General features: G+C 52.1%; 1 protein-coding gene across 2 annotated transcripts; it reads right to left on the bottom strand.

Moving 5' to 3' along the window:
* Nucleotides 1-4,876: 4,876 nt before the first annotated feature.
* On the bottom strand, nucleotides 4,877-11,717 carry NAA10 (N-alpha-acetyltransferase 10, NatA catalytic subunit). Of its 2 annotated transcripts, none has more exons than XM_053580130.1 (8): nucleotides 11,679-11,717; nucleotides 11,170-11,268; nucleotides 10,728-10,768; nucleotides 7,960-8,005; nucleotides 7,747-7,862; nucleotides 7,493-7,537; nucleotides 6,157-6,241; nucleotides 4,877-5,180 (listed from the first exon to the last, which is right to left on the bottom strand). In XM_053580130.1, exons 1-8 carry the CDS (start codon nucleotides 11,697-11,699, stop codon nucleotides 4,944-4,946), a joined length of 690 nt encoding a protein of 229 aa, XP_053436105.1. In that variant the 5' UTR covers nucleotides 11,700-11,717; the 3' UTR covers nucleotides 4,877-4,943. The 2 variants fall into 2 exon arrangements, with proteins under 2 accessions (XP_053436105.1, XP_053436104.1); XM_053580129.1 differs by having other exon boundaries at nucleotides 10,710-10,768.
* Between the last annotated feature and the right edge of the window lie 6 nt (nucleotides 11,718-11,723).

The raw sequence follows: 11,723 nt of genomic DNA on the forward strand, positions 1-11,723 counted from the left end.
TGTACCCCAAAGCCCCACTTCTAAGCAGCCAGGGCAGATGCGAGAGCCCCAAGGTGTTCAGCAAGCTGGTACCCCATCTGCCACCCCCACCTCCACTCCCAGAAGGCTGTCTCTGGTCACCACTGCCAGACTGCACCCTTCACACATGGCCACTGGCCCACAATACCAATGGGCATTAACAGCATGGTTGCTCCAGGCCCTAGACTCTCCGAGAGTCTGGATTGCCAGCTTCCCCTAGAACAGTGCTTTTCAACACTGATGTGGCACTGAGAAATTTTTTAAAGATCATTAATTAAATTAGACACAAGTTCAAAGTACAGTATGTGCATTCCTTTTTTTTTTTTTTTTAAGAGACAGTCTCTTAGCATCTCTCCATAAATTTGGTGATTCTCTGCCTGAGAATTTGAGCTACATTTCTTGAAGCCAAACTCCACCTCTTGTGCTTTTTTTGCTTGGGAAAAAGGAGTTTTTTCTTTAGAAACAGTGCCAAGAATGACAAGATATTAAAAAAACCTACTTTTAAAGAAAATGCCTAACTGGTTTTTAATACAGTTATCATGAAACTACCACTTTCTTTTCTAGTTCTTTGGTTTTCAGCTCAGGCTGCATTCTCTAACTCATACTGTGAAGACAAAGGTGTTTTTGATTCAGAAAAATATGAAATCTACATAGTCTTAATTTGTAAAAAATAAAGAAAATTCCTTAACCTTTAAAAAAAAAAAAAAGGAGACAGTCTCACTTTGTTACCCTTGGTAGACTGCTGTGTAGTGTCATAGCTCACAGCAACCTCAAACTCTGGCTTAAGCAATTCTGTTGCCTCAGCCTCCCTAGTAGCTGGGACTACAGGCGGGTGCCCGCCACAAAGTCCCGGTATTTGTTGTTGTTGTTTGTTTGTTCAGCAGGCCTGGGCCAGGTTCAAACCTACCAGCCCGGGAGCATGTGGCCAGCGCCCTAACCACTGAGCTACTGGCGCCCCCTTCTTGCTCCTTTTTTGATCAACAATTTAAGCATGCTGCGGAAATTTAACTATAGGTTTGAGTGTACCGAGGGATAAAAAAGGTTGAAAAACACCATCCTAGACATCAGATGGGGCCTTCCCTCCCCAAGTCACAGCCCAAGGAGCCCTGAGAATTGAGGTGGGAAGTTCTAGGGGAGGGGTAGGAGTTGGGGGAGGAACTGCAACTGCTGTTGTTCAACTCTAGGCCCCCTTGGGGGAAGGGAGCAGGGTTCCCCTTCTGCTCTGTCCCTTAGTGGGGAACAAGCCCCATTTCCTCATAGGCGGTTACCACTTCCGGCTGCCGGAAGAAACTCTTCTGCCTCCTTTCCCCAGCAGCTTGCACCTGCCCTGTCCTAGGCCTAGGGGTGATGGGGAGTCCCCTCAGAGCAAAGTCTTAGCTAGCCTGGGGGCAAGTCTTGTTGGGGCTACCCTCACTCGAGGTGGTATTTCTCTCCACCCCCCTCTACCATAGAGTAGCAGCTTTTCCCTAGTAAATTGGGAAGGCAGGCTGTGGGTGACAGGCCAAACTAGACAACTGCCTTCAGTTTGGTGGGAGGGAAATCCCTGGGGCATAGCCAGTGGGAGAAGGGCAAAGCATGTAGGCACCAGGCGTGTGATTGTGCATCTCTCTCTGGGAGACAGGCCCACAGGCAGTAGTGTAGGGGGTTCAGGCATGTGTATACATGGATGTTAAAGTCAGGCTCTGCCCAAAGACAGGCACATATGACCTTGACCTGCGGATCTGGGGGGGAGGGGAAGCTTCGAAGGTACTTCCTGCCTTTCAACTAAGAGCAATTAATTCTCTAGCCCAGAAGGAAAAAACAGGCTCCCTCTGCTCTCCACCCACTTCAGCTCCCTTCCAAGGCCCTTGTCTAAGATACCACGTGTCCACAAGGCTTAGGGCTTCAAGGCCTAGGAGCTAGCCAGACCCTGGCAGGCCCAGAACCTGGACTTCCAGAAGCTGGTCTCAGAAGCACCAATGTTCCAGTTTTCCAGCAAGGCACAGGTGCACCCACACCCAAAACCCACTCTGTGTCAGGAGAGACTCAAATGTTCCAGGTCCCATGGCTGCCTCAGGCCAAGTGGAACAAGGGACCCTTGCCCCTCCCAAGCTACTCAACACAACCTGCCTGTCCCCTGGCTCTCCATCTGAGCCCTGACTGGTCCCCATAGATCCCTCATCCATCCAGCAGAGCCAGGCACAGGGCTCAAGCACAGAGGGAATGGCTGCACTGGCCTCAGCCCCTGCCTTCAAATGCTCTCTTCAGACCTTTTCTGACTCCAGAAATATCCACACGCTGCCCATTCAGCTCTGCTTTAAAACCTTGAGTGTTGGCTCCACGCCCGTAGCTCAGTGGTTAGGGAGCCAGCCACACGCACCGGGGCTGTTGGTTTCAAACCCGGCGTGGGCCTACTGAACAACAATGACAACAACAAAAAGTAGCCGTGCGTTGTGGGCGCCTGTAGTCCCAGATACTTGGGAGGCTGAGGCAAGAGAATTGCTTAAGCCCGAGTTTGAGATAGCTGTCACCTATGACGCCACAGCACTCTACCCAGGGAGACATAGTGAGACTCAAAATAAAATAAAATAAAACCTGCAGTGTTTTGTCACTTAAGGACCTGAACGAAACTGCCCCTACTGATCGCTCTACCCAACTCCATTTGTCCCTTTCACAGACCCAAAAGCCAGTTATCTGGCAGAAGGTGAGGATCTAACCGTTTAGGGGCAGAGGGAGCAACCGCGAGCCTGCCAGGGACGCAGGGTACGGAGGACAGAGAGCTGCGGGCCAAGAGAAAAGAGGGCGCGGCAGTGCTCCGTGAGAGCCCCGGCTCCCTCCCTCCCAGAGGCGCGGGGGGCGCGGCGGAACCAGTACGCATGCCCGCGCTCCCCGCCGCGCAGAGCCCGCCCAGCGCCGCCTAACCAATGAGAGCCTGGGAACGAAGCCCGCTGCTGGCTAGCGAACCGGAAGGTAGTGACGCCACGTAGGGGGCGGCCCGAGAGCCCGCCTCTGACCCATACAAAGGGAAGCCGGTGACTTGAGCCAATCCGAACTCAGCCTCGCCCTAGCCGAGCCGGCGATCTGTGCGCGTGTGCTGGCGCGGGTCACCGCCCAGCACCCCAGTGCTCTTGTCACGGTTTCTGTGTCTGCCGTATGCGGGCTGTTAGTGTTCTTAGTCACGTGCTAGGCGCCGACCAAACGGAGAATCAATCTCCAGGCCGGGATGGCGAATTGTTCAACTTAGCAGGAGAGCAGTGTGCCACCTGCAGTAGCGGGGGAATACGGTATAGTGTCAGCTCGGCATTGCGGAGCCCACCCAGAGATTAGAAGCAGCAAGTGACAGCATTGCAGCCTGAGGGAAGGACAGGGAGGAAAGGAGCAAAGGTTAGGGCTAGAGTGAGGCCATGAAAAACCGGATTTATATTCTGCACGAAACCGTAAGGGTGGATACATGACTTTATTAGTCAAGCGCCATAGAAACTGTACAATGCAGTGGACTATTGTCACCAATAATGTATCAGTATTGGCTCATCAATAGTAACAAATAGACCACCTAATACAAAACTAACCAGAGAAGGGGTGGGTGGAAGTCCGTACATCTGATCAATTCTATAAATCTAGAACTACTAAAAAAAAAAAAAGTCTTTTTTTTTTTTAAGACAGAGTCTTGGGCGGCGCCTGTGGCTCAGTCGGTAGGGCGCCGGCCCCATATGCCGAGGGTGGCGGGTTCAAACCGGGCCCCCGCCAAACTGCAACCAAAAAATAGCCGGGCGTTGTGGCAGGTGCCTGTAGTCCCAGCTACTCGGGAGACTGTAGTCCCAGCTACTCGGGAGGCTGAGGCAAGAGAATCGCTTAAGCCCAGGAGTTGGAGGTTGCTGTGAGCTGTGTGATGCCATGGCACTCTACCGAGGGCCATAAAGTGAGACTCTGTCTCTACAAAAAAAAAAGAAAAAAAGAGTCTCACTACGTGACTCTCGGTAGAGTGCCATAGCGTCACAGCTCACAGCAACCTCCAACTCCTGGGCTTAAACGATTCTCTTGCCTCAGCCTCCCGAGTAGCTGGGACTACAGGTGTCTGCCACAACGCCCGGCTATTTTTTGGTTGTAGATGTCATTGTTGTTTGGCAGGCCCTGGTCAGGTTGGAACTTGCCAGCCTTGGTGTATGTGGCTGGCACCCTAACTGCTGAGCTGCGGCACAGAGCCAAAAGTCTGATTATTTTCAAATGAGGGCTCAGGTTAGGGAGCAGACATCAGAGGTATTATGGAACTTGAACACAGTACTTGTTGACCATTTAGGTGGCAGGGGAGGGAGGAATTGAGGATAGTTGACAGGGCTTGAACAATTGCATTGCTGGTTCAATGCATGGCTCAACCAGATAGGACATCTGTAGGTAAGTAACCCCAATGAGCAGCTGGACATCCACATCTGGAGCCCAGGGGGTATGAACTGGAGCTGTTGTAGCTGAAAGCAGGTGTGAATAGGGAGAAAGGGGCTGGAAGTGAGATACTCAAGGACCAAGCAGAGGCAACAAAGGCCACCAGGAATGGGAGAACCACTTTTTTTTTTTTTTTTTTTTTTTGGGGAGAACTTTTGAGGTTTGAAGCTGACTGGCCCAGGCTTGCCCCTCAAAACATAGTGTTGGAGGGTTAGAAGGGGCTGAGAGATCATCTAGAGCAACCTTGACATGTTAATAAGGACGAAAAGCAGTAGCAAGGCAGTGGCAGAGAAAGGCTCCCAGGCAGAGGTCTTGCCCTTACCCAGGCCAAGAGCTGCTAAAAGTCCTAACAAAGTTCTTCCCTTCGACTTAGGCTTGGCAGATTGCTCTGAAGAGAAGAGGCCCACCTCAAATGCGCACGCACACACGCACACACAAAGAATTTCCCAGGGGCACATGGTGAAATTTATTATGAAAGCTCATGGGGTGAGGATGGGATGCAGCAGGCTCTAGGATGCAGAGTCAGAGGCTTCTGAGCTGTCCTTGACGTCTGTGCTCTCCGTGGTCTCGCTGACCTCGCTGAGGTCCTTGCTGTCCCCACCACTATCCTCAGCAGCCAGGCCCTTCTCCTCACGACAGGCCTCTCCAGAGCTTGGAAGTGAATTGCCTTTGTTCTCCACCTTGTTCTCAATGGCACCCAGCACCACGTGCCTGCCCTTTTCCTTTAGCTCCAAGTGCCTTCTCAGCTGCCACCAGGAGCCCAGAAAGAAGCAGAAGCAAAGAGACAGGATCTAAGCTTCCAGACATTTCAGGGGGTGGCAAGGGAAGCCTGGCTCACTTGCTGGGGGGAGGGGTATAATGAAAGACAGCAAGGCCAGGGCAGGAAACAACTGAGGACAGAGTGGAAAGCCCTGGCCTGAGTCCTAGCTCTGCTCTCTCTTCTCGGTTTATTTCTATGCCTTTAAAATAACAGTGATCATACCTCCCTCCATGGGCTGCTGTGAAGCCCATGAGAAAAGAGCTATTTCTGGGGCGGCGCCTGTGGCTCAGTAAGCAGGGCGCCGGCCCCATATGCCAAGGGTGGCGGGTTCAAACCCAGCCCCGGCCAAACTGCAACAAAAAAAAAATAGCCGGGCGTTGAGGGGGGCGCCTGTAATCCCAGCTACTCAGGAGGCTGAGGCAGGAGAATCGCCTAAGCCCAGGAGTTGGAGGTTGCTGTGAGCCGTGTGCCGCCACAGCACTCTACGGAGGGCAATAAACTGAAACTCTGTCTCTACAAAAAAAAAAAAAATAAATAAATAAAAGAAAAAAAAAAAAAAGAGCTATTTCCCTCAAATAGCCCTGCTTCCCCAGGAGCCTTGGGCAGAATCCTGACTTGCTCTGCACCCCGTTTTGTCTTTCCTGAGCAGACAGGCCATGGCCATCCCACTTCTCTAGAAAGTCCCCTCTGCCTCTCACATCATACCTACAGCCTTCTTCAGACAACAGAATCATGGGTGATTGGCCTCCTCAGGCACAGCCCAGGCCCCCTCCCACTTGACAGCTTAGGGAAATTAGGTGAAAAGAAGCCTTGACTTCCAGCAATGGAGCCACAAGGGCTGGCACCCAAAGTCAGTCTCACCTCCAGCCACTGGGGGCCTCCTCCTATCTCAAGGCTCCCAAGTGCCTGCCTGCCTTGCTTTTCATCATGAGGACTGTCACCCTGGCCCAGATGACTCTTACCTCGTCAGCCATCTGGGTGAGATCCCGCTTCATGGCGTATGCATCTTCCCCATCTGCATAGTATTTGGGCTCCACTTCGCTGATCCTGGGGGCAGAGGGTGGAGAGCGAGGAGGAAGACCCAAACCTGGGGGCAGGTTGTCTTCAGCCTCCTAGTATCCTATGCTAACGGAGCAGGCGTCAGGTCTTCTCCCTGAAGGGCCCTTCCTGAGAGAGCAAGCCAGCCCAAAAGGATTCTTTTCCAGTAGCTCGACTTCCAATACTGCCTTCCCTCTCCTCTAACAAAGCCCACCAGTTAAATAGTGCCCAGTGCCTTTACCCCACCCACACCCTGCCACCATTCTGTGCCCCTAGCCTGGCCACTATGGATCTATTTCAGTGGTTTCTTATGAGCTGAAGACCTGAAGTCACCCCTTCCCTTCCCTCCCTGCCCTGCCCATCAGTTACTAAGCACACAGCCAATTCCTCTGCTTAGCAATAGTGACCAGACAGGGGAAGGGGGGCTGTGGCCTCTGTTCAAGAGCAGTCACCACTCAGTAGCACTGAAAGTGTATACACAGACGTGAGTGATCATGCCACTGGAGGGAGAGCTGGGCTTGCTGACCTAGAAGGGCCCTACCAGCCCTGAGACATCTTCATCCAGGTCAACCATCCTGCCCCTACACACCCTGCCTGGAAGCCAATGCCCATCCCAGCAGACCCTCTTCTTCATCCCCCAGTGGGCCCTCCTCAGCCAACAAACCCCAGCCTCACTTTCAGGTGTTTTCTGCCACTGTCTAGTGGGCACACCAAGTCACTGCCAGGTCTCTGTCCCTTAGGCTGGAACACACAGAGCCTCCTGAGTCCCTGAGCAGAACTTCCCCATCCACAAGGCCAGCTGGGGACATTGCTGATGGCTCTTCTCCACTATTCTCTCACTTGAGGCTTCTAGGTGCCTGGTCCCTTGGAGTCCTGCTCCTTAGCATCTGCTTGTGCCCCTGGCCCACACCTCTCTCTCCGAGACTTTCACTAGTAACTCCTCTCCACACTGTGCTTCACCAGTTGCAGCTGGCACCCAGCCATCACACTTGCCCCAGCAGGCGCACCATACTTCCTCCCCATGACAACATGTACTGAGCACATTTCAGCTGGCAGGGGTCATTTCCATGCCAGCTTTTCAATCAACAGCCATCCAGTGTGGAGGAAGTATCCTGGTAGTGCTTGGGCTCCACAGCCTCTCCCACTCTCAGCCACCCCCACCCCTCTGCCTAGAAGACTGCTCAGTCCTTCTCAGCTGCCTTGATTGGTCAGACATGGGTCAGATATCTCAGCACATTAGGAAAATCTAGATCTACTTACTGAAAGTTGAGGGTGTTGGAATAGAGATGCAGGGCAGCCCGGTTACTGCAGGGGAATAAGGCACTGCTGAGCTGCACAGACTTGGCCAGGCAGGGTCAGCATATCCAGGTCCTGCCCTTCCTCCTGGTGCCCCCTTCCCACTAATCCCACTTCCCAGATCTCCAAAAGCCCAGGCATCCCAAGACCCCAATCAAGACAGTCTCTTCCTCCTCCTCCCCTCTACCAATTCCCCCTCCCCTTAGTCCGGCTTCCACCTCTTCCTGACATGCAAGGAGACATATTTGGCATTGAAGTTCTCTATCATAGCTCGAGAGGCCTGGTCCATCAGCTTCTGAGCCAGGCCAAGGCGCCGGTGGGAACGCTTCACAGCCTGGTAGGAGAAGGGTGAGCAGAGGGTGGGACCTTGAGGGCTGCCCCGACTATCCCTCACTTCCACCCCAACCAGAGCCTAGGTGGGCCCTATGTACCAGCGAGGTGATATGTCCGTGAGGCACGTCATCTGGGTCCTCTTCCCTAGAGAAGAAAGGAGAAAGCTAGAAAGGAACCTGGCACAGACACAGCCATACCCCAGCACATGTGTTGAGCACACACACAAATTTCTTCTGGTTGGCCCAAGACTTGGGCTGGGGAAGAGCTGCGAACCTCTTAGATCAGAGCAGGTGATCCTGTCAGCCTCTGCTGCCTCAAAACCCCATGCATGCCAAGTGCAGTGGTGCACACCAGTAGTCAAAGCTACTCAGGAGGCTGAGGCAGGAGAATCACTTGAGCTCAGGAATTCAAGGCATAGTGTGACATGATCATACCTGTGAAGAGCCACTACACTCTAGGCCGGGCAAAATTCTGAGACTCTGTCCCTAAAAAAAAAAAAAATCCCCAGGTACCATCTACCAGATACATGCAGTGTTGACAAAACATTGTCCTATGATAAAAAGAAATCCTAGGCTTAGCGCCTGTGGCTTAACCAGCTAAGGCGCTAGCCACATACACCTGAGCTGGTGGGTTCGAATCCAGCCTGGGCCCGCCAAACAATGACGGCTGCAATCAAAAAATAGCCGGGCGTTGTGGCGGGTGCCTGTGGTCCCAGGTACTTGGGAGGCAGAGGCAGGAGAATCACTTGAGCCCAGGAGTTGGAGGTTGCTGTGCGCTGTGATACCACAGCACTCTACCCAGGGCGACGGCTTAAAACTGTCTCATAAAAAAATAAATAAATAAAATCCTAGAACTTTGGAAGGCTGGGGTGAGAGGATTACTTGAGGCTAAGAATTCAAGATCAGCTCGAGCAATATAGCGAGACCCTCGCCTTATAAAAACTAAAAAAATTAGCCAAGCATGGCAAGGCAAAACTGTGGTCCTCGCTACTTGGAAGGTTGAGGCAGGAGGATCACTTGAGCCCAGGAGTTCGAGGCTACAGTGAGCAGTAATCACACCACTACACTCCAGCCTGGACAACAGAGAGAGACTCTATCTCAAAAAAAAAAAAAAAAAAAAAAAAAAACAAGGGGGGTGGTGGCACCTGTGGCTCAGTGAGTAGGGCGCCAGCCCGTATACCGAGGGTGGTGGGTTCAAACCTGGCCCTGACCAAACTACAACAAAAAATAGCCGGGCATTGTGGCAGGCGCCTGTGGTCCCAGCTACTCGGGAGGCTGAGGCAAGAGAATCGCCTAAGCCCAGGACTTGGTGGTTGCTGTGAGCTGTGACGCCACAGCACTCTATCAAGGGTGACAAAGTAAGACTCTATCTCAAAAAAACAAAAGCAAAGAAAAAAAAAGTTAAAGAAAGAGAGAGAGAAATGGTTATCAAGTCACAAAAAAGGGAAGGAGCAACCTTAAATGAGTATTACTAAGTAGGCTGGGCACGGTGACTCATGCCTGTAATCCCAGCACTCTGAGAGGCTGAGGCGGGTGGATTGCCTGAGCTCAGGAGTTTGAGACCAGCCTGAGTAAGAGCAAGACCCTGTCTCTAAAAAAATAGTCAGATGTGTGGTGGGTGCCTGTAGTCCCAGTATTCAGGAGGCTGAGGCAAGAGCATCACTTCAGCCCAAGAGTTTGAGGCTGCTGTGAGCTGTGATGGCATGGCACTCTACCAAGGGTGACAAAGTGAGACTCTGACAAAAAAAAAAAATAAAAATAAAATAAAATAAAAATTACTAAGTAAAATAGCCAGTCTTAAAAGGCTACACATACTGCGTGATTTCAACAACTATGTAACATTCTGGAAAAGGCAACAGTATGGAGACAGTGGAACAACAGTGGCTGCCAGAGGTTGGAGGAGGAAATGATGAATGGGTAGACAACATAAAAGTGAACACGTGCCAGGCACAGTGGCTCACACCTATAATCCCAGCACTTGGAGGCCAAGGTAGGGAGCCTGCCTGAGCTCACAGGTTTGAGACCAGCCTGAGCCAGAGTGAGACCTTGTCTCTAAAACTAGCTGGGCGTTGTGGCAGGTGCCTGTAGTCCAGCTACTTAGGAGGCTGAGGCAAGAGAATTGCTTAAGCCGAGGAGTTTGAGGTTGCTGTGGGCTGTGACGCCACGACACTCTACCAAGGGTGACAAAATGAGACTCTGTCTCAAAAAAGAAATTAAAAAATAAAGTGAGGGCGAGGGCACTTGTGGCTCAGTGAGTAGGGTGCCAACCCCATATACTGAGCGTGGCAGGTTCAAACCCGGCCCCGGCCAAACTGCAACAAAAAATAGCTGAGCTCTGTGGCGGGCGCCTGTAGTCCCAGCTACTGGGGAGGCTGAGGCAAGAGAATCACCTAAGCCCAGGAGTTGGAGGTTGCTGTGAGCTGTGATGCCACGACACTCTACCAGGGCGACAAAGTGAGACTCTGTCTCTACAAAAAAAAATAAATAAATAAAAATAAAAGTGAATTTTCCATAAACAGTCCATTTAAATAAAAATAATTAATTTAAAAAAGTGAACACATATTATCTGCCCAACCCATATAGCACACAACAGTGAGCGTGATGGTAACTAAACTATGGGTTTAGTCCATAATAATGTGTTACGTTGGTTTATCATCTGTAACAAACGTACCATACAAATGTAACAGAGGAAACTGAGGGGAGGAAACTTTCTGTTCTGTTCAATTTTTCTGTAAGCTTTAAAGTATATGGATAAAAAGACTATGAGTCCACAGTAGCATCCACCAGATATATCTGGTGTCGCCCAGTCCCCAAACACTGGGCTTCCCTCCTCCTCCTTGGTGACTCACATTTTGGCCAGGACGTACCCCACAATCTTCCCATTCTCATCCTCAGCAATGTAGGAGAGCTGGTGATGAAGAGGAAAAGGGAGTCAGAAAATAGCTACATGTCAGAACTGGAAGAGCCATTGGAGGGCACCTGGTCCCAATGCTTGCCTCTTACTGTGTGCAAGTGGTGAGTTCTGTGATGGCTCATGACCTCAGGCTAAGTGACGTAGTGTCCCCCATACCACACTGTGCCCAGTTCTTGACCCAGAAGAAGACAGACATGAGGTGGAATCCTGTCCCTATTCTACACTTCCTTCAGGCACTTCCTTTTCATTTGTCTGTGACCTGGTGTCAGCTGGAAAACACCCTGGTTACTCAACCATACAGCCCCCTGGACTCTTATGGCTTTGCCCACTATTCCCTGGACAAACTTGGATTTTCTTGGCCTGGTTCCCCCACACTGAGATTCAAAGCTGCCCACCTGGGGCCAAGACAGGCCGTGGTAGAAGTAGTATTTCATCTGGTAGTTCTCGGGCAGGCAGAGGAGATTGCAGTGTTGCATGTTCATCAGGTCCTCTGGCTGCAGGGAGTGGGCAGTGGAATGTGGTCAGTCCGCGGTCAGTTACTACTTGCCTCAGCTGGTGAGAGCTCTGCTCCTAGTCTACTCAGCCCCCTCCCCCGGGGCTGGGCAGGCGCTGTAAATATCCGAGTGTGCACAGGCCGGAGCACAGCCGCTGTGCAAAACTCGTCCGTTCCAGGAAGAAGTGAGCGCGCCGGGCCCAGACGTCACCAGAACAGGCTTTCGCAGTCCAGGCCCTGCGCCCCAGCTCCGCCGGGGCCCTGTTGGGGCTGGCAGCTCCAGGCGTGAGGCGGCCACAGGCACGCAGGGACACCGGGCCGGGCACTGTCGGGGCCCTCGGGAGCATGCGCACGCAGACACCGGGCCCGGCGCCCACGCGGCGCGGACAGCCTCCCTCCCCGGCCCCTCACCCTCGCATTGCGGATGTTCATAACGGCGGCGGGGTCGCGGGTCCC

The sequence above is a fragment of the Nycticebus coucang genome, chromosome X (genome assembly GCF_027406575.1).
Source record: "Nycticebus coucang isolate mNycCou1 chromosome X, mNycCou1.pri, whole genome shotgun sequence".
NCBI lineage: Eukaryota > Metazoa > Chordata > Mammalia > Primates > Lorisidae > Nycticebus > Nycticebus coucang.